The sequence below is a fragment of the Pituophis catenifer genome, unplaced genomic scaffold (assembly GCF_029215685.1).
Source record: "Pituophis catenifer annectens isolate HBS135680 unplaced genomic scaffold, rPitCat1.0.hap2 SCAF_1, whole genome shotgun sequence".
Taxonomy (NCBI): Eukaryota; Metazoa; Chordata; class Lepidosauria; order Squamata; family Colubridae; genus Pituophis; species Pituophis catenifer.
The window spans coordinates 295,744,164-295,766,681 of record NW_027256881.1 but is presented as its reverse complement, the minus strand read 5'-3'; the positions used below and the strand labels follow the sequence as shown (position 1 = coordinate 295,766,681).

At 42.9% G+C, this 22,518-nt stretch overlaps 1 protein-coding gene across 1 annotated transcript in view; it reads left to right on the top strand.

Annotated features, from left to right (window-relative positions):
* The first annotated feature begins 1,341 nt into the window (after nucleotides 1-1,341).
* Nucleotides 1,342-22,518, top strand: part of SLC25A21 (solute carrier family 25 member 21) — a 129,127-nt gene continuing 107,950 nt past the window's right edge. The window contains exon 1 of the mRNA XM_070940569.1: nucleotides 1,342-1,387. Within this exon, the coding sequence (XP_070796670.1) occupies nucleotides 1,359-1,387 (29 nt within the window). The 5' untranslated portion in view covers nucleotides 1,342-1,358. The remainder of the gene's footprint in view (nucleotides 1,388-22,518) is intronic.

Genomic DNA, 22,518 nt, shown 5'->3' with positions numbered 1-22,518 from the left:
TCCCTAACACGACGAATGACACCAGACCCACACTCACGAGTGCCACACCTGATGTCACCACCACACATCCACGCAGAAAGCAGACTCAAACCCACACTGATAATGAGCCACGACCAAGGACCAGAAGCCAGACCGCAGCTGCATCATTAGCCACTTTAAACCCCTCCAATCCATACATGAAGCAGACTGACACCCACCATGAAGAGCTCGCACGGCCACAAACACGAAGCCAAACAACAACAACGCAGCTCACCAGCTCAAATCCCCCTGCAACTCAGACTAAGCTGAGCACAACCAAGCCCCCACCCAAACAGAACACAACCCCAGCCAATCAGAGCACAGCCAAGCCCCTAACCAATCAGAACACACCTCCACCCAATCAGAACACAGCCAAGTTCCCACCCAATCAGCTCACACCTCCACTAGCAGTTAAAAGGAAGAGACAGCTGCGATCTCACATTGCTCCTGGAAGCACGAAGCCGAGAACACCAGCCTGAAGATGACGAATGAGACTTCGTCGAAACGTCGCCAAGACACTTCCAATTTTACGTGGGAGAAGACCCGAATAACCAAAGACCTACATACAAACACCCGCGAAAACCTGAGAAAACATATATATATATATATATATATATATATATATATATATATATATATATACACACACACACACACACACACACACACACACACACATATATATACACACATATACATGTGTGTGTGTGTGTGTGTGTGTCATGTATTGTGTGTTATGTATATGTACACTTTTGAGAGCAGGTAACAGAATTTCATTTCTAATGTATGCCAGTGTGCCCACAGTAAAAAAATGACACTGAAGGTTATTTATCTAAAATGTCCCAACACAAATCCAGCTTTTTGTATTTGTATTCTGACATTGCATGCAGGTAAATAAATCTCATAGCATGTATTGTGTTTTTGCAACATAAATTTCATCATTTGCCCTCTTTCTGTGAACCACAAGATTCTAACACTTAGCATTAGTATTCTAAGATTCCAAAACTGCAGATTGGCACTGCTGCAGAGAAATAATATATTGGTAAAATTGCAGATTGAATTAGTGAGATATCTTTAATTTCAGCCTATAATGTCTTGGCTCACGTTTTAACACTTCAATACAGTTTTTAATCAAGGCTTAATTTCTCCCCCAAAACTTTACTGTCTCAAAAGAAGACACTGGGCTAATCTGAAAAGAACAAGCTTTTGTGTTATCCTTGTTTCCCATGCTAAACATGCTTAGCACTAGAACATTTGATACTTCAATAGTTGTAGAGATCAAATATATTTACCAGGCTTCTCTCTTCTATCATCTTACAGGTCTTGTAGAAATTTGCCTGATGCATCCCCTCGATGTGGTGAAAACCAGGTAAGGTTCTGCTTGAACAAGTTTTATTGACATTGGAAGGCATCCAAATTGGAAGCTGTCAGAATTCAAAACGCTCAAACTTGTCCAACTAAGATAACTTCTCCCTTTAATGGCATTTATATTTACTTAATCTTTTTCATAGCGTTTGACAGGCAGAATTTAAATGGCACGATGCATTTCTGCTTGGAGGTCATCTGGAGGTGCTAAATACCTCTTTATAAAATGCACTCTTCATGTGACAGCCTGAGATCCTTTTTGTTAAAAAAAACGGAGGAGGGGCCCATAGAAAGGTGTTTGTGTGTGTGTTCCTCTCTATTGTATATATCATCTGAGGTACTGTTTTGACTTGAAGCTGGAAGTGACATATTGCTTTAGAAATAAAATAATATTGATTGCAGATGTGGTCTGACACAGCAAGTCATGTTCTAAAAAGTCATCCAAAAGTATTCTTTCAACCTCTGTTTGTACATGGCAGTTGGGTAGTTTCATGGTAGCCACCTTCAGGCAAGTTCAGAAATGTATGGATGGCAAGTACCACTTGTTCAAATGCTTTTAAAAATACTAACATGTTTAGTGCTAGCATTGTGGTTATCACAGTATCATCATCATCATCATCAAAAATGCTTGTCATGGTAAATGTTTCAGATTCTGTTTCTAAAAATCACATCCAGTCAGTTAACATAAGAACACTGCACCTGACTCATTCTGGGAAAGCTGCTGGGATTTTTTTTCTGCCTTTTGCATTTCAAAATAAAAGTTAGAATATGTTAAGATTTTGATTTATTTATTTGTTAGACTTACATCATACCTTACTTCCCAAGCTCAAGGCAAGATATATAGTGCTTAGTGTAATTAACTGAGGGACGGAAAGCTTCTGTGACTGAGGGTACACTTGAACCTGGACCTCCCTAGTGCTAGTCCAGTCCTTTAACTCCTATCCCACAGTGGCTATCACAAATTCTGCATCCTGGATATTTGAAATTAGAAATCTAGAGAAATTTAACCCACTATATCTTTGCATGTTTGCATGGTTCTCTTTTTGCAGCAAGCCATATGTTGTTTTAACATTTTATAGGAGCCGTAGTGGTGCTGTAGTTAGAATGCAGCATTGCAGGCTAACTCTGCTACTGCCAGGAGTTTAATTCTGATCAGCTCAAAGTTGACTCAGCCTTCAATCCTTCTGAGGTCAGTAAAATGAGGACCCAAGTTGTTGGGGGAAATATGTTGACTCAAGACCAGGGGTGGGTTCTAAATTTTTTTACTACCGGTTATGTGGGCGTGGCTTATTTTGTGGGTGTGGCTTGGAGGTCATGTGACTAGGTGGGCGTGGCTAGCTGGTCAGAGTCATTTCTGGAAGGTCCTCGTACTTACGACCAGTCCTCGCACTTACGACCCGACTCATTTGTTTGCTTTTAACACTGATCAGCTGTAGGACGGCCCTTTGAAGCCCCGCGGCAAGAGTTTAAGCAGTTTTTTTCCCTCTAGTCATCAGCTGGGACTCAGGAGGCAGCAATAGATTGGGGGTGGGACCAAATAAAAGGTAAGAATAACGTGGGGGGTGGGGGGGGGAGAACCAGTTTGGTGATGTCATATCATCACCGCTACCGGCTCGGCCGAACCGGACCGAACAGGGAGGAACCCACCACTGCTCAAGACCACTTGGAAAGTGCTGTAAAGCACTATGATCAGTATATAAGTCTAAGTGCCATTGCTATATGTTTAACAAAGTATATTAGCTTGGTTCAATTTTATGCTAAATCCAAAGTAAACAATGCACATCCTGATTGGTTGGTTATTTATTTATTTGATTTCTATAGCCATCCATATCAACAAGTGACTGCTAAATTACATTTGTAAAATTAAAACAGTATAAAATAAATATATATGGCACATATCTTTGAGTGTAATTCAGCCAGTCACTTCACTGTGATTGTCTCTAGAACTATTTGTGCAGTTGAGGTTAAGTGTCATGAAGTTTCCTGAAGAAGAAAAATACAGGAAATTTCCATGAACTTTATCTTAAACCAAACAAATGCAGCATTTGTGAGGATTGATAGATGCAATCCATAACTAAAGAAAAAAATCAGTAACTTCCAATAGATCTCTCTTATCCATAATTAGGAATTTCTATTTGTCATATAGAATCTCCAATTTAATTATCTCTTACTTTGTGCAATGCATCTGAAAATTGCATCACTGACTTTTAATTTGACCCATTTGTTGGGCAAAGGCAGAGTCAACTGTAATTAAGAAAATCTGTTTACAGAGAAAAGAGAGCCAAGATTTGTAGAAGAGATGGGAAGGCTGACATAGGAGCATTGTTGTCAACAAATATGAAGGAAACAAGTGTAGCATATATCTGAAAACAGTGCTTGTGAGCCAGGTTGATTCTCTTTTTCTCAGAAGAATGTGTAGATTGGTGCAATCTTGATAATTTTTCAAAATATTGTGATACATTCAAAGATCTGTACTAAGTACAAAATTAGAAGTTTCTCCTTCATCAAAGAATAAATTTAGTATTCTGAAAGCATTTTACTTAGAAATGTGTAAGAACGTAAATTTTAAAGTATGAATTTTTAAAACATATATGCTCATGAGTACATTTTAACATGCAGATTAATGAAGAAAAGCAGTGAAAAAACATGATACAGTTCTGTCCATCCTTGTTTGGTAATGTTCTATTTCAATCAGTTTACAGTTCTGATGGAGGATATAGCAGCAATCAGAAAATTTCCCCAGTTGTACCTTTTATTCCTGCACACGTGGAAGAGGAGTGTCAGGAAGACAGAATCCAAAATTTCCAAATCTCCAATCAGATTGGCCAATATTTGGGCCATAGCTTAGTGTAGAGTACGTGTTTTATACTAAATGGTTCCAAATTCAGACTCCATTTGAAGAATGATGGGAAATATTCTTGGAGAGAAAGTGGCAGGCCAATGAAGACACTGTAAACAAAACTGAAGTAGACAAAGCAATGATCAGGTAGACGGCAAATGTGTCAGCCATCATATCTGAGCTTAACATTAAATCATTGATCTCCTGACATTTCTTCTGTAAATTCAGTTCTTGCTTGACTTGGGAGAAAACTCACAGTGCAGCTCAATGAGATTAAGATCATTTTTACAATCAAGAATGAAGCCTTTCCCAAAATTGATGTCAGAATTTGTTTTCAGTGTTCTAAAGTTTTCAACTTTAGACTTTGTTCTGCTGTTTTGAATTAATGGCTACTTGGCACAGAGCTTGGTGGCCTTGAACTGAGGTAGTTTTCCCACCAGCCCACCTTTTATATTTACGTTCATTAAGGACATTGGCTTTGCTTTTTAAATTTAAGAGTCTTGATACATTCAGTCCTCCAATCTGAATAAGAAATAAGAAATAGAAGTACAGTAGATGTTTCCAGAAAGAATGTCACATGATTTTGTTCTCTGAGTAGTATTTGACTCATACTGCAGATGAGAAATGTTTTGAATTGAAAGATGTCATAAGGATTAAAAATTAGAGAGAGTGCAAAGACATAATCATTAAGTAATGTCAACTGGAAGGTACAGTATCCTTTTCAGTATACTCCAACCACATCACATAGACGCAGCGAACATTCCTTCATTTAGGAGGGATGTTGATGTCTCGCATTAGATCACATAGCTTGCTATTGCCTATTAGTTAAAACAACACTTTAAGTCAAACATTTCTTTGATTGTATGAAACGCAAGCATGAAATTCCATGGTAAGGGCCATTTCTAGTGAAAAATTAATTTCACATTTCTCTATTAGCTATTCTTTTCCAATTAATGTTTGTGACTAATTTCTGATGGTTTGGACTTTTTAGAACAGCTCTGTTTCCTGCATATGTTTCTGATATCTTTCCAGCTGTTGTTTTTTAAAGTGTCTTTTCCTTTTATTTTATTATTTTTCCCCATTTTTTTTTAGGTAAGCACTGCTGAAATCTATTCTGAAATATTCAATTTGAAAAGAAGATCATGCTTACTGTTTGAGGTCCTTTGTTTCTATATCTGACTTCACAATTTTGTACATTTTTTTCTATTGAATTTTTGTAAATTTTATTTTATTTTTATTTTTTTGTTTATTGTATGGCATCTACAGAAGTCATGCGATCATGCTGCCTCTGTGGTTTTTGACATGAGGGATGCAATATCCAGTTTGGTTGCCAAGCGTATCGACTTTTAGCTGCTCTGTTAAGACAAAATATTGCCTGGGGTATACCATTATGGAGTTAATCTACACTTCATACCCCAATTTTTGTAAAGAGGATAATTGATAAATCCTGCAATTAATCTGAAAATGTCCTTAAAAATTGATGCTGGTCATTATTGAATGCCTTTTCTTCCTTCATGGGATTCTAAAGATAACCTATTATTTTTAACAATTGAACAATTAATGATTGAGAATGCAATTTTATTGTGTCTATCTGGAACATTTACATCAACAAGACTTACTTTCAGATAAATGTGCATGGGGTTTCAGACTAAATAAGTTGGATGCATTTTTACAAATCTTTTGGTTCATCTTTTGTTGAACCAAAGAGAAATTTGTAATTATATTTGGAATTACCTCAGAGACTGAGTGAAGAGACACTGCCTACGGAACAGTCAGATAACAGGGTATATAGGCCACAGCTGCATAATGGACTGAGCAAGAGACTCTGGAGGGACCTTCCCTGAGTTATTGGACTGTAAAGCAGGAGCGTTGATTGTACTTTCAGGCTTGCATGATTCTGTTAATATTGCATTACACTGAAGTAGAATTAGCTTATCGGGCCAGGTTTCCTGCCTAGTCTACCTGGTAAAGCTGACAGGAGAATACCTTTCTATTAAGAAGAGGGAAATGGGAGATTAAGAAAAAATAAAATATAAATAAATAAATAAGAACGAAGCCTATATCAGGATACTTATTTCAGCCAGTGTTTATTTAGACAATCTTACCAGATCTGCTGCGGAAATGTTTTATTGAAATATTTGTATATTTCAAATATTAAATAGGTGGCATAATATCATTGTTCCATGGCAAGTGTCACCAATGGGAGAAGAACTGTCTATTTGGATGAATAAAAAATAAATTACTCAAGAGAGTATTACTGTGTTTCCCCAAAAATAAGACCCTGTCTTATATTTTTTTGAACCTTGAAATAAGCGCTTGGCCTTATTGCCTTGTGCTCAAAAGCCCTATTGGGCTTATTATCAGGGGATGTCTTATTTTGCAGGAAACAGGGTAGCAAAATATTTGTGGGTGGGCTTTTGTATAGAAGTATACTGTATATACTTGCAATTATCAGGGATCTAGAACAAGGTGACCGTTTAGCTTTTTGTCACTTTAATTACTGACAACTTACATACACTGGAGAAAGTAAAGTAAATGGGGATGATAGATAAATACTGTTTCTGTGTTTCTCTCTCTCTCTATGTCTCTCTGTGTGTGTTTCTATATAATTGTTAATCCTGCTTCCTGTTCCTGATATTTTAGGAAGAGAACTGTGTGAGTCTATGGTGGCAAAAAATCAGGAGTCTGCTAGGATCTTTTTTGACTAACATACCAGTATATTATTAAAAAAAATAGGCTTAGAACTTTTAATAAAATCTATTAGAAAAGGTGCTAACACCTTTTTCATTTTCCTTCTGTTCCTAGAATCAATGTGACTTGCAACTTCAAAGGCAACTATATTTCTTGATCATGGCGGTATGTCATGATCCACCCTAACAGGCCAAGCTGAAGACAAGGCATACCTTATACCACGAAATTAACATTTTTCATTCCAAAGATCTTTCATCTAAACCAGGGGTTGGGAATGCTTGCCCCTTTATGACCTGTGGACTTCAACTTCCAGAATTCCTGAGCCAGCCATACTAGCTCAGGAATTCTGGGAGTTGAAGTCTACAGGTCATAAAGAACCAGAGTTCCCCACCCCAGATTTAAACTGACATATATTTCCAGTAGAAAATGGGGTGCTCTAAATAATTTATTAGCAGAATAAAGGATTCCTTTTCTCCTACACACTTGTAGTATTACCTCCTTATTGAAAAAAATATCATACTGGCATAGTATACATTGATTGTTCATGTATCATTTCTCTGTGGCTAAGGCAGAAAAGAAATTTGCTTGAAATGTGAAATACATTTGCTTGCCCTGGAAAAAGCTGCAGCTGATTAACACTATTCTCATGCCAGATAGGATAGTTGCAGACTTTATTATGGAAAGTTGTTTCTTAAGATACTTTTTAAAATATTGTCTTTCATAATAAGGCACCAGACTGCATTTTCAGTTATATATTTGGTGGAAAAACAAATTCACCTACAGGTAGCCATCATATATAAGCGGTGGGAAGCTTTCTAATATATTACTGCCCTACCCCTACATGTAAGTTTATTCTACAAAAAAACTTGGTCATGGGAATGAGGTGCTCTCTGGAATGGGATCCTGTGGCTATGAAACTGCCAAAGAGGCGTGAGCACAACTAGCCTCTTTCTTTTCCCTTCTGAATAAAATATTATTATCCGTGTCCTTATATTTAATCAGTTAAGTAGACTGAGTATTGTATTCAGAGACCAGGTAAAAGATATTGCAATAATTAATTTTTGTTTGTACAAAATCCAGTTTGATCTTTGCTTGTACAAATTATTAGCCTTGCCTACTGACAAAAATCTATCATTTTCCTACCTATCAGTGTCTTTCAGACTGTTGATTTTTATCTGCCTCTTTGCAAAGTTTTGGGGGCAGTTTTCCTAAAATTTATAGAGGTATGCCTCCATGAATAGTGTTGTAGATGTCTTTCTTTTCTGCTGTTATTATTGTTCGTACTATTATAACTCTTCAACATTTTATTTGCCACAGCCCCATAAGTTTAGATAATTGTTACACCGAACAAGAATTAGTTTAGAATTATAGTATCTGCTACATAGAACAAGAATTCCCTCTGCCTAACCTAAAACATTATCAAGAACTAACTTATGTTTCTACCTGTTAAATCAGATGTGAAATCAATTACTGTATGGAGCACAAGTTAAGCTATTCCTTTGCCATCAAAATGTGTTTCTTCCTCCTTAACAGAAATTCAGACCTTTTTATATGAGCATCTCATCCTAGCCAAAGAATTTTTAAATGTTTTTTTCTCCTGTTCTGCATTTCCAGATATCTTTCTTCCAAACAAACTTCTGAGATAAGAAAAGTAGTAGAAATGGGTTTGCTAGCAGGGATAAAATCTACTGCAATGTGCATATGACATAGTTAAATACTTTGCATATTACAAAATCATAAAAATATATTTGGAATCAGAAGATATAGTAGAAAGTACAGTGGATTATGTTTACAAGAAAAGCATATGCTTAAAAATGGATTTTGGGGGGAAAGCAGATGTTGGAACTAGAGAAGGAAAGCCACAGCAGGAATACAAAAAAAAAAAAACCCAAAAAAACAGGGGTTCTTTTTTGTGTGTACATTTTAAAAAGGGATATTTAATTGAGCAACTGGGAAAGTTTAAATGGGATGACTCTGGAGACATCCATGGTGCACATAAGATATTTCAAAACATTTCAACAGAGTGGGTGGGTAGGTTATTAACAGATGTTAATGATTTGTTGGTGGCATGAGACATTAAATCACAATCAGGGTAGATTGTGGTCATGCCTAGTTTCTTACCCACAGATGAAAATTCAGAGTTAGACCACTGTTATGCCTGATTTCTTACCAGTGATGGACCATGTGTGCATTAAATAACCACTTTGTTTTAAAGATAATATCAGGTCCCTTATATTTAACTATTTTTCATGTCACTGAGCTAACATTAGATAATTTATGAGTACAGTCTTTTTAACATGACCTTTTGGATATGTGAGTCTGTGAAGTTTCTCAGGCATGTGTATGTGTGTGTGTTTCAATTCAATGACAACTAGAAATTGCAGATACAAAAGAGAGAAATGCAAATAGTTAAAGTACTGCGTAACCATATCATCATCAATTGTTCCCAAAAAAGCTGACCATTAATACTATATTTAAATAAAGCACTAAAATAACAACATTATGCTTTAGGTTTCCAAATCCATCCTGCAAATGAATAAAACTGAGATAATATCTTGCATTTTGTGCTTTCAGTGTGTTTTTGTTAGCAGATGTAGCAGTGTGTATTCTAAGTCTAGAGGGATTTTTTTAGAAACAAGAATCCTCTTATTGAGCAGTTTATGGATAAAAAAAATATATATTTCAATGTGTCTTTGGGAAAATAAGAGTCTTATTTTATTGTTCATTTCTCAAGAGGATGCAAAGAAGCAGTTACAATGTTTTAATTGTTGCTCATTATAAAAGGGCCATTCCTGAAGCTGGTAAAAGGCATGAAAAATAGTTTTTTCAACTTTCTTTTTTCCAAGTGTTTTGAAACCAGAACGTTCAAAATCTGAACACATTTGAGACATACTAGATTTGAAAAGGTGAGCCAGGTTGGCAAAACTGTGTGATTGTTTAGCATGGTGTTGTACTTTAAAATACTGGAGATTTAGTATTAATAAAATCACTATATTGAATACAAATAATATTAGAATTATAACGTGCTAACTATTAGAGAAATTCCCCATCATGTTTTCTATACCTGATTTTTCCTAGGAAGTATCACATATTTTGAATCATGTAGCCAGGTTATTTGATGCTATTATAATATGTCAAACAAAGCCAGTTTGGAGAACAATGACACAAATTCCTGATCAAACATAGTCATTACTCTAGTGAATAGTCCTATTCCTTTGCAGAGCAATGCTCCAACCACCACCAGAATAACATTTGTTTGTATTGCATTTTGTGTTTGCATGCCCATTTTTGGTTATATTTATTTTCATTGCTTGGAAATTCTTTTGATGAAAAGGAATTGCACATATCCACATATATGTATAAATAACCAAACTTCCAAAAAATGCCTTTCCCATTTCTCATTTCTTGAAAAACTGTGTACAAATCTACAAATTGTATTATGTTTTTAAAAGTATAAAACAGAATAAAATATCTTGTTGCTTAGAACAGCCCCCACCCAAATTCATACCCTTACCAAAATAACTTTCTGCATTCATTTTTATTATTTATTTTGACAAATGACATGATATTTGAAACTCATGTGTTTTCTTTACTGTTTCATGTTGATTTACGATTTGAGGTTTTCCTGAGATAATATAGAAGTGCTAGAAATGCTTTTGGTTATACACAAGCAAGAACTTTCTTTTTATCTGAAAAGAATTAAGCATTATTATACTCTGTGTATTTAATTCCACATGTACTTGCTTTCATGTTAGATTTATAAATATAATATAAAAATCATATAGTTCATAGTGCTAGTTTTCATAGTTCATAATGCTATTTCTTTAAGAAACTGAATGAAAGATGACAGCATAGAAATAGGTAGTCTTCGCTTAAGTCCTTGAACTTACAATGGGCTAAAAAATAGTTGCTTATGAGCTGTCCTCAAAGCTATGACTGCTGCACCTCCCTGCATGGTCACGTAACTGCATTTTGAGCACTTGGCAACCAATTTGCATTTATAACTGGTTGTATAAATAAGTGATGGCTAACCTTTTCCAGACCGAATGCCCAAAGTGCACAAGCGTGCCCGAACCCCCAAAATACAATGCACATGCAATCCTGCACATGCGCGTGTGGCCCCCATGCATGCGCTCCATCCCCCGCCCATGTGTGCGCAGCCCTGCACATGCACCGCACACCCTGCATGCACCATGTGCCATGCTCCCTGCACACACCACGCCCCCGCACATGCCACAGACCCACGCATACGTGCACAGCCCCCCCGCATGCTCCCTGCCCCCTGTGCATGCGCGGCAGAGACCTGACGACCAGATGGCTGTCAGGATGCACGCACGCATATGTGGCAGAGCTGAACTGGGGTGACGGCTCGTGTGCCCACATAGAGGGCACTGTGTGCCACCTGTGGCATGTGTGCCATAGGTTCGCCATCACAGGTATAAACAGTTGTAAAATCAAGTCAGGCAAGGAGGTCCAATTAACAACTGCAATGGGTCCAATTATGGTAATAAAGAACAACCTACATTTGATGGATCTAATTCAGTGGTGGGGTTCAAATAATTTAACAACCGGTTCTCTGCCCTAATTATTTCTTCCAATAACCAATTCACCAAACTGCTCAGAAAGTTAACAACCGGTTCTCCTGAAGTGGTGCGAACTGGCTGAATCCCACCACTGGTCTAATTCCTAGTTTGTTCTTTAGAAACGGGTAAATTTTGAAATATGCATAGAACTAAGGGAAGTAATTTGATAGTGAAGCATGTTAACCAGGAGTTTTGGAAGGTGTGGGTTTTCTTTTCTTTTCTTTTCTTTTACATTCCAATAAAAACACATAAGAGTGCATAATGGGGGCAGTTAACTTTTGAATTCAGTTCCCATTTTTCATGGAGTTACTTTCAGATTTTAGCCGACTGTTTTTACAAAAGTAATGGCGGAAAGGGTGAGAGGAAATTTTATTTAAATGCTATTTAAGCATCCCTTTTTCTTTTACCTGATGGTTTTTCGGATGAATGCAAAAAAAAATTTCACATTAGTACTTCAAAAAGGATTTCTCGAGGGAAATTGGTTGTGGTTTTGGTGCTTCTTCTTCGTCTACTATTATTGGTTAAAGAGAAATTGAGCAAGAACCCCACTTTTAAAAATAATGACTTCTGGCATGCATTCAACCTTCTATAAAAAATATCTTTAGGATTTGGATATATTTTGTTTACTTGTTCTTTGGTAGTATGCATAGTCTGCATTTTATATGTTGGTTTCAATAAAGGCTCAGAGTTGAAATGAGGGGTCCTTGGTGCTCTCCGAGCTTGGTTGTTTTCTTGCAGATGTTTCATGACCCAACTAGATAACATCATCAGTGCTAGTAAGGAGTGCTGTTAGCTGTCAATTTATATTCTGGTGACTTGCTTGTCTGTGTGGGTGGGGGTGGTCTTAGAGTTTCTTTGGTTGGGCTGTTTACTGATGGCTCTTTGGCAGTTTCTTGATTGGGGTATAGTTTACTTGATTGTTGCTCTAAAATTAACCTTGGAGTTAATCTATGTTGATCTGGTTGCTGATTACTGGTGCAGAGGTGCTGGAGTCTTTGTTCTCTTTTGGGCTGGTTGATTGTCTCTTTTGCATAGTCTATAGATGTTTTTAATGTCTATGTGTCTATTGATAGCTGATTAGTCAGAGTACCTGGCTTCTAAAAAGTTCCTGGCAGTCCCTGGTCTAGGATTGTCACATTTTCCCAATTGAAACTACGGTTAAATCTGTCTATATATTGTGAAATTAAAGAGTTTTCATCATGTCTTCTGACTGCCAGTTGGTGTTCATGGATTCATTCTGATGGTCTTCTGCCTGTTTGTTAGTGGTTGTTGCAGTTCTTACATTGTATGTTGTAGATATGTTGGTTTATATGTCTTTATTTGGAGATGTAATTGTACTGAATATAGAATAAATGGCACTTTTGTGTATATGTTTATAATAGGTTCACCTCAATCCTGAAAGTATACATATTTACTTTAAAAAGTTATTACTATCATCATTGTATTTTAACAAATAATCCGTTGCGGGGTGGAGTCTGAGCAACTGAATGGAGCTAGCAGAGTGTTTTAATGGCCGGATGCCCTTCCTGTCACCAATGTGGAGTTTTGTTCAGCAGATATATTCTCAGTGTGCCCAGAGAGAGAAATATCTACCTCTACCTAGGATCAAACTCACAGCCTCTTGATTGCGAGGCGAGAGCTCCACCTCTAGGCCACCACACCACTCTTTTAGAAAGCTATTACTATAATATCCATGCCAAGTCAGACAGAGAAGCAAACTATGCATTTTTGAAGCTCTTAGAGACAGTTGAATACCCGTGTCATTTTTGCCCATTAGCTAAGACAGGACAAGAAAAGAAGGGTTAAAGAATGGGGGGTGGGGGTGGGAAAAGAAGGTGCAAAAAGTTGTTCAATTGGGGGGGGGGGAAGAAAGGTTTTTTTTTTTTTCAATCCTGCTTTCCAGAAGAGGAAGAGGAAAATAAATAGCTTCCTAATGATATCAATAGAGTACTTCTGCAAAGTGGGGTCAGAACACTGAAAATTGCTCAGAGAGATAACGTTTAGGAATGTTTAGCAAGAACTGTACAGTTCTCGTTGATCCCGGCTCCAGTGGTCAGGATCGGGTAATGCCATGATCCAGTTATTGATTGAGTCTGCATAGCTGAGAAGCTCCTCCCCTTTGTCCTGCTTCCCAGCTTTCTGACTCAATCCGGTTGAGAAAGGCACGTTTGAGCCTTGCTCTGGCAAAAATTTCCCTTTTGCCTCCAGTTTATTTCTAGCTCCCAGACCTCTTGGTTGAGCTCCCAGCGCGAAGGGGTTCGCACCCGAGACCGCTGGAGGCCAAAAGAAAACTCTTTTGGCTGTGAGGCCTGCTGGTTCCCGGCTGGTTGAGCCTGGTCCTCACTTCTGCGTGGAGGGCTATTCCCTCTACCACTGCAGCCTTCGTGGCTGGAACCTCTTGCCTGGCCAGGCTGAGGTATCTCTGCCAGCTATCTGGGATCCGATAGCTGTAATACTGCTGCTGCTGGAAAAGCCTCAGACAACAACGAGCTTGCAGAGTGCTGGATTGACATCAGAGCCTTCCTTCGGCTCGTTTGGGACAGCGCAGCGGCGGAGCGGCTTGAATCCACAGCCCTTGCTCCGTGGGTGGATCAGATAGCCTGATCTTCTCCCAGGCTCCTGGAATTGCTTCACTATTGGAGGCCTATTCTTCTAATAAAAGGAATTACAGGCCCTTCAGATGGCTTCCCAAAGGCCTGCCAGGACATCCAAGCACCCCCCACAACAGGAGGAATTCAGCTCCTCTGACCCGGTGCCTGCTAAGAGAAGCAGGAAGACCCACCATACTTCCAGGGGGCCCAAGCCCTCCCAATCTGCAGCTATGTCAAAGGAAGAGCTCAAGCGCCACAAGGCTATTGAAAAGGCCATCCAGAAGGCCATTCAAGCAGCTTCCTTACAGGAGAATGTATCTCTTAGCCCCCATCCCTCTAGGGTGGTGACACCTTCAGCTAGCACTGTACCTCTTCCCACAGGCCCAGAACCTGCTGCTTCCCCTGCCCAGCCGCAGGGGGTAGATAACCCAGGGCAAGCTCTCTCCCCTGCCTTATCACCAGATAGGGACTCTCCCTTGCCTGAAGGGTTGAAGGAAGTTAACGCAGCCTTATTTGGGCCCCAACCTGAGGTTTCTTCTGCCCCTTCGCAGCCCCAGGGGATTCCTGTACAGGTTTCCACACCCTTGGCTCCCCCTGCCCCGGCCCCTGAGCCCCAAATAGCTCCAAACCTGGCTTCCTTTATCCGAGAGGCCATTAGGATGGGGGTTAGGGAAGAAATGCAGAGGACCTCTTCATGGGTGTCCAGCCATTCTTTTTCACAGGTGGATGTTGAGGGCTCTATTCTCTCTGTAGCAGAAGCAGCCCCTCAGGGTCCTGAGTCCCCTGCCCATGCAGAGTCCACTGATCATTCTGATAAGGAATCCATATCCGCCCCTGATCCTATGGATCAGGATTTGTCTGAGGACGAAGACTTAGGCCCTGACCAACCAGCATTTGTGGGGCTCTTTAAGCCCCAGCTCTTTCGTTCCCTACTCCACAAGGCCAAGGCCATTACTGGTTTGGGCTCTTCTCAGGCCTCATCTGTCAACACGGGGGAGGTTCCTTCCTCATCTATACCCCTCTTTGAAGTACCTACCATTGAATCTGAAGAAATCCCGGGCCCCAAGATTTTTCGGGATGTTTTACAACGCCAATGGGCGGCTCCGGCGTCTGGCCCCAGTCCCAATGTCTTAGACAGACGTTTATATAATTTGGCTCCTGAATTATCTTCTCTCCTGCAGGTCCCTTCTGTGGACCAGCCTGTGGCAGAACTATCTGCCCCCACTAATTTGACAGGGCCACCTGAGGAAGGCCTACGCCCGGAAGATAGGCGCCTGGAACATTCCCTTGTTAGATCTCACCAGGCTACTGCCTGGTCGGTCAAGGCCTCCTTGGCCGCCTCCTTTTTTAACCGGGCCTCAATTTTGTGGCTCCGCCAACTCCAGGCCAGGCTCCCTGTCTCTGATTTAAGGGCCCAGCAGGACATAAGCAAAATCATTGCAGCCCTAGATTTTTCAGCGGATGCAACTTTAAATTCTTCCCGCTTCGCTGCTAAGGCCATTGGCTCTTCCATAGCTGCCCGGCGTCTACTCTGGCTTCGCCAATGGCAAGCCGACGCCAAATCTAAATGGCGTCTAGCATCTTCCCCCTTCGAAGGCCCTAAGCTCTTTGGAGCCCCTCTGGAGCCTCTCCTCATAGAGTCCAAGGACAAACGCCGTATTCTGCCCAGCTTGTCTCGGCGTTCCGACTTCAGGTCTCAATCCAATTTCCGTCCTTTCAGACCTTCAGACGGGGGTTTCTCTGGGAGCCGTCGCCAACGGTTCCCCCCACCTAGGCAATTTAGACCCCAGGACCGCCAAGGTCCTCCCCCTAGAGGTCAGTCCAGACGGCCCTTTCGAGGGAGCAGGGGGCGGGGGTTCCGTAGATCACGCTGACGGCTTGGCCCAGCTTCCCATTGGAGGCCGCCTGGCTTCCTTCGCCAGCCAGTGGGCAGCTACCTCGTCGGACACCTGGGTCAGGGAGACCATCAGCTCTGGCCTCTCTCTCGAATTCCTCTCCACCCCCCCAGAGAGATTTCTTCACTGTCCCGTCTCCCGGAACAGATCCTCCCGGCTCCTGGTGGCATCAGCCATTCGTCACTTGTTGGTCATCCGAGCCATCGAGCCGGTGCCCCAGGAGCAGCTCGGACAAGGCTTCTATTCACGCTTGTTCGTTATCCGGAAGTCTTCGGGGGGATGGCGAGCGATACTAGATCTCAAATCCCTGAACCGCCGGATAGTGTACCGGCGGTTCAAGATGCAGTCCCTCCAGACCATCTTGGAGGGCATCAGACTTGGAGACTACCTCTCGTCAATCGACCTGACGGAGGCATATCTCCATGTACCCATCCTCCCCGCCCACCGCAGGTTTCTCCGCTTCTGTTTCCTGAGCCAGCATTATCAGTACAGGGCTCTTCCATTCGGCCTCTCATCGGCCCCCAGGGTATTCATAAAATTGATGGCCGCCATCGCGGCCCTCCTCAGGTCCATCCCCATCCGGATGCAGTTCTACCTGGACGACCTTCTGGTCCAGTCGGTCTCGGAGAGTCAGGCCCTTCAAGATCTCTCAACGACTCTCAGAGTCCTGGAATCCCACGGATTCTCTATCAATCGGACCAAGAGCCATCTGGTCCCGGCCACGCGTCTCCAGCACCTGGGGGCGATCATCGACACGAGCCTATGCAAGGTCTACCTTTCCCAGGATCGCCTGGCCAGCCTGCGGTCTCTGGTCAGGGCAGTGAAGGCAGGGAGGGGCTCTTCCCTGGCTTCGCTCTCCCAACTCCTGGGAAAGATGGTCTCTTGCATCGGCATAGTTCCCTGGGCACGTCTACACTGCAGGGACCTGCAGTGGTTCCTCCTACCTTACCAGAAACGGGGGTTGGGGTCCTCCCTCCGGCGGGTCCATCTTCCTCCCAAGGTGCTCCAGTCCCTCGATTGGTGGTCCTCGGGAGCTCTTCTCCAGGGGCGGGAGTTCAGGGTTCCTCAGTGTCTTATACTGACTACAGACGCCAGCCTTCACGGCTGGGGGGCCCACCTATCCTCCTCCCTCGCCCAGGGTCGATGGACCCAGGCGGATTTAAAGCACAACATAAACTGGTTGGAACTCCGGGCCATCCACCTGGCCCTACGAGTCTTTGCCCCCGAGGTTCAGGACAAGCATGTCCTGGTCAGAACGGACAACGTGGCCGCCAAGGCCCACGTGAACCGCTTGGGAGGGACCCGCTCTCGGCATCTCATGGAGGAAGCCGAGAGACTGGGCTCCTGGGCAGAGTTGCACCTAAGGTCATTGAGGGCAACTCACATCTCGGGGGTGGAGAACTCTCAGGCGGATTGGTTGAGCAGGACCACGGTGGACCCCGGGGAGTGGGCCCTGGAACCTGCTCTCTTTCGGGAGATCACATCTCGCATGGGAGTTCCAGTCCTGGACCTCTTCGCCACACGGAGCAATCGACAGACCCAGAGGTTCTTCGCACGGTTTCCGGAACCAGGAGCGGAGGCCGTGGATGCTCTACACAGTGTCTGGCCTCCCGGCCTTCTATACGCCTTCCCTCCTCTCCCCATCGTGGCCAAGGTCATCAGGAAGATGTTACAAGAGAAGGCAGAGCTGCTGCTAATCGCCCCCCATTGGCCTCGCAGGCCTTGGTTCGCGGACCTGAAGGCTCTCTCGGTTCGGCCTCCCTGGTGCCTTCCCCCGGACAAAGTCATCCTTCGCCAGGGCTCACTTCTTCATCCGGACGCCGCATGGCTGCAGCTAACCGCCTGGCGATTGAGCGGCGTCTGCTGAGCTCCCGGCGTCTTCCTCCCAGAGTCGTCGCCACCATCCAGGCAGCCCGTAGACCCTCGACTACTCGCATATACGACTCCACCTGGAGGACCTTTTCATCTTGGTGCGACAGCCACTCCATCATTTCTACGGCAGCCTCTACGGAGCAGGTGCTCATCTATCTGCAGGATCGTCTTGACTCAGGTTTGGCACCCAACACACTCCGCAGGCAAGTAGCCGCTCTCTCCTCTATCCTTTGCTGTGGCTCCCGGACCTCCCTATCCTCCCGCCCTCTAGTTAGGCAGTTCCTCAGGGGGGCCTCCAACATTCGCCCGGCCCCTCTTCATAGATATCCTACCTGGGATCTTCCCCGGGTCCTAGAGGCTCTTACCAGAGCTCCATTTGAGCCCCTAAGGGAAGTTGGGCTTCGTTTTCTCTCTTATAAGGTAGCCTTCCTCCTGGCCATTACTTCGGCCAGGAGGATCTCCGATTTGGCGGCCCTTTCAGCTCGGGAGGACTTATGTATCTTTCACCCCGACAGGGTGGTCCTCAGATTGGACCCCACCTTTCTTCCCAAGATCAATTCTCCTTACCATAGGTCCTTGGAATTAGTGCTCCCTGACTTCTGCCCCAATCCCGTCCACGCCCGAGAAAGGGCGTGGCATACCCTGGACGTCAGGCGGGCCCTTCGCATCTACCTGCGACGGACCTCCTCCCTACGCCAGTCGGAATCTCTCCTGGTCTCATTTCAACCTTCTTCCCTCGGCAGGAAAGTTTCATCGGCCACTCTGGGCCGTTGGATTCGGGCTACCATCGCCAAGGCGTATGAAGTCCTCTCCCTTCCGGTGCCTCGGCACATTACAGCCCATTCCACACGTAGCGCTGCCACTTCAGCGGCGTGGGCCACCCAGGCATCCTTAGAGGAAGTCTGCAGGGCTGCCGCCTGGACTTCCCCCACTCCCTTCATCAGACACTATCGTCTCGATCGGTTCGCCTCGGCCGAGGCGGCCTTCGGACGTAGGGTGCTCCAACAGGTGCTCCGGGTTCCTTCCCCACCTGCTCGGGCTAGTCCCTCCCTATAGGGTTCTGCTTGGGCATGTCCCGATCCTGACCACTGGAGCCGGGATCAACGAGAATGGGCGTTGACTTACCTGAACGCTTCTTCTCGTTGTTCCGGCTACAGTGGTCAGCCCCTCCCTGTCTGGGCCCTCGTAGGTGGGAAGTTTTCTGTGGATCTGTCTCTTCCCTTGTTTTACAGCTCAAAGTGCCTGTCTGCGTCGTCGTCTTTCATCAGAAAGCTGGGAAGCAGGACAAAGGGGAGGAGCTTCTCAGCTATGCAGACTCAATCAATAACTGGATCATGGCATTACCCGATCCTGACCACTGTAGCCGGAACAACGAGAAGAAGCGTTCAGGTAAGTCAACGCCCATTTAAGGGACTGCAAGACAGTGTATTAAAATGAATTGAAATATGACACACCATTAATATGCTGTATAGCACTGATGGCTAACCTTTTCTGAGTGCCCAAAGCACGTGAACCCCCAAATTTCAATGTGTGTGCTCATCCGCATATGTGCCCTGCTCCCCACACATGTGCCCCACCCTTGCACATGCATTCGTAGCTCACACGCACCCTGTGCATGCACGCATGGCCTGCACTTGCACCTCCCACACATGCACATGTGCCCCCCCCGCACACCTCTACCTCCCATGCATGCGCAGCAGAGACCCGAGACAAGCTGGCCGGCAGGAGGCTGCCACGTGCATGCGTGGCAGAGCTGAACTGGGGTAACGGCTCGCGTACCCACAGAGAGGGTGCTGCGTGCCACCTGTGGCACATGTGCCATAGGTTTGCCATCACAGCTGTATAGAAAGCATGTTCTGGATTGATAATTGAGTTATAATATCTGATAACTCTCTGGACAGCTCATAGGATCTCAGAATGACCAGCAGCATAAATCATTCATTATTCATTTACTCGGGGTACTTCTCTCTCTCTCTCTCTCTCTCTCTCTCTCTCTCTCTCTCTCTCTCTCTCTCTCTCTCTCTCTCTCTCTCTCTCTCTCTCTCTCTCTCTCTCTCTCTCTCTCTCTCTCTCTCTCTCTCTCTCTCTGTTGTGGCCCATCAGCGGTCTGTGCAGTTAGTAGCTGATTCTGACAGCGAGGAGGCTGGTGTGGTGCTGCACTAGCAGCCTGTGCAGCTGGCGCTCAAGTCAGATAATGAGGAGGTTGGAGAAGAAGTGGTGCCAGAGGCAGGGATTCAGCCAGGGCCTTCAGAACCTCCAGAAGCTCCCATAAGTGAAGAGGAAGAAGAGGAGGAGCCTCTTCTCGATGCACGAGCGCGCAGAGCTGTTAAAAGGCAGGAGTGGCTCCTCAGGAGGGGGTCTCCTTGAGAGTAAGGCTTGGGGCTAATTGGCCACTCCCCTAGCCTATTTAAGGAAGGACGACGACTGATGCAATTTGCAGGAAACAACTTCGTTCATATTCCTTCGCGTCTTGATTCCAAAATGTTTGATTCGGCTCTTGTTTCTCTCTTGTCAGTTTTCCTGCAAATTGCTTCTGGGCATTCTGCCAACCACAGTAAGATTATGGTTATCTGAAATACTGTACCTCAGAATTGGGTTATTATTCTTTGGATTCTTGTCGGCTGTTAATGAAATTAAATTAACAGCCCATGTTCAGAAAAGACTGATTTAAACTGTACTTGTATTCGAACAACTACTAAAAAAGCTCATTAGTAGTCCTTAATTAGTAAACTAAGGTTTGTACGGACTGTGTGTGTGCTGTGTTCTTTGGGGTCCGTAGCTGGGGCAGAACACTCTCCTTCTAAAATCAGATCTGTTATACAGGTAGTGTTCGACTTATGACCACAATTGAGCCTAAAATTTTTGTTGTTGAGACATTTGTTAAGTGAGTTTGCCCCATTTTACTACTTTTCTTGCCACAGTTGTTAAGTGAATTGCTGCAGTGGTTAAGTTAGTAACACGGTTGTTAAACGAATCTGGTTTCCCCATTCCTTGTCACAAAAAGTGATCACATGACCCCCAGGATACTGCAACTGTCATAAATCAGCTGCCAAGCATCTGAATTTTTATCATGTGAACATGGGGATGCCGCAACAGTCATAAGTATGAAAAATGGTCATAAATCACTTGTTTCAGTTCTGTTGTAACTTTGCACTGTTGTAAGTCGAGAACTACCTGTATTATTATAGAACTGATCTTATTTTTACCTAATCCTTACAAAAGTAAACATCATATAAAAATACATTCAACTCCCAAGCACGCCTTTGAATTAAGTTGTTTACAAACTGACCATATTAGCAGCATAATTTCCTGGTATAAAAATACTGGTTTCACTCAAACAAGGGCTTTATTTATTTATTATTTATTTATTAATTATTTACATTTTTATACCGCCCTTCTCCCGAGGGACTCAGGGCAGTGCACAGCCATACTAAAACATGTTTAGAACAGGGGTGTCAAGCTCGCGGCATCACATTGTCATCACGTGATGTATCACAACTTTTCCCCCCTTCGCTAAAATGGCGGTGGGCATGGCCAGCGTGTGACGCATCCGGCCTGCAAGTTTGATACCCTTGCTTTAGAAGGATTAAAGCTATCATACAAGTCTTATAGTCAGATAAGCATTGATATTTGCCATTCATAGTGTATAATGACTTAGATTTATGAAAATGATTTATGCTGTTGATTGCCCAGATTTTCATATATTTCAGTGATTAGAAATTTGGCTATAAAAAGTAGCAAATTGTTATTTGACCATGTTTAAACCATTGTGTTTTCTTTGTTTTGTTTTTCTTTCCCTATAAAAAGCAATAAAATGATATCATGGCAGTTGAAAAGCAGCATATTTCATACTGTATTTCAGCAAACAGCAACAGTTTCTTTTTTAAAAAAATTATGAGCAACAATGACAACAAAATAGTGTAAAACATAACACATTTTCCTTTAATCCCATAAGGGATTAAAACAGTGAGTGATTCTTAAAATGTCTTCTCGTCATTTGATGATAATACAGGGCTGGATAAACTGATTTGGAGCTGAACATCCTTGACAGAAAGCTAATAAAATAAAGTTAAAGTGCGGCATTATGCAAGATACTTTTTCAGCCTACATGTTGGAAAGAAGCCTGTTAAGAATTCAATTTCAGCTATTAAGGGATTATAAAATGCCACCAAATAGATGATGATGACGACAATGATGATGATCATAGCAATAATAATACATCAGTCTTTCTGTTTGTCAGAATATAACAGCATTCCTTAAATTTTAATATAGTTGAACTTCAGGAATGTTTCTGTAGATTAAGAAGACATTACTTTTCAGCCCAGCTTCTGAAATGGTGTTGCAGTTTTTCATTAACCTAGAAACCTCCTCCTTACATGGTTCACAGCCTGGTCTCAGCTCGCTTAGAGGTAACAAAGGGTGTCAGGGACAAGAATACAGCAGGGGGTTTGCTCCATGAGGGCTGCCATCTGACTTTCATCAGGTCAACTGTTTTAACTCCTGCCTCATTAAGTAAAATAAAATGGAGATTACGGTGTGTGGAAGGATCAGATTGCCTGGAGCTAGCTATGCCTCTTGACAGTTGCTGTTGACTCTGTATTTGGACAAGACTGGGCTCCCTGTGTTTTCCATTTAGCATGGCAGCAGGCTTTAAATTACCTCGA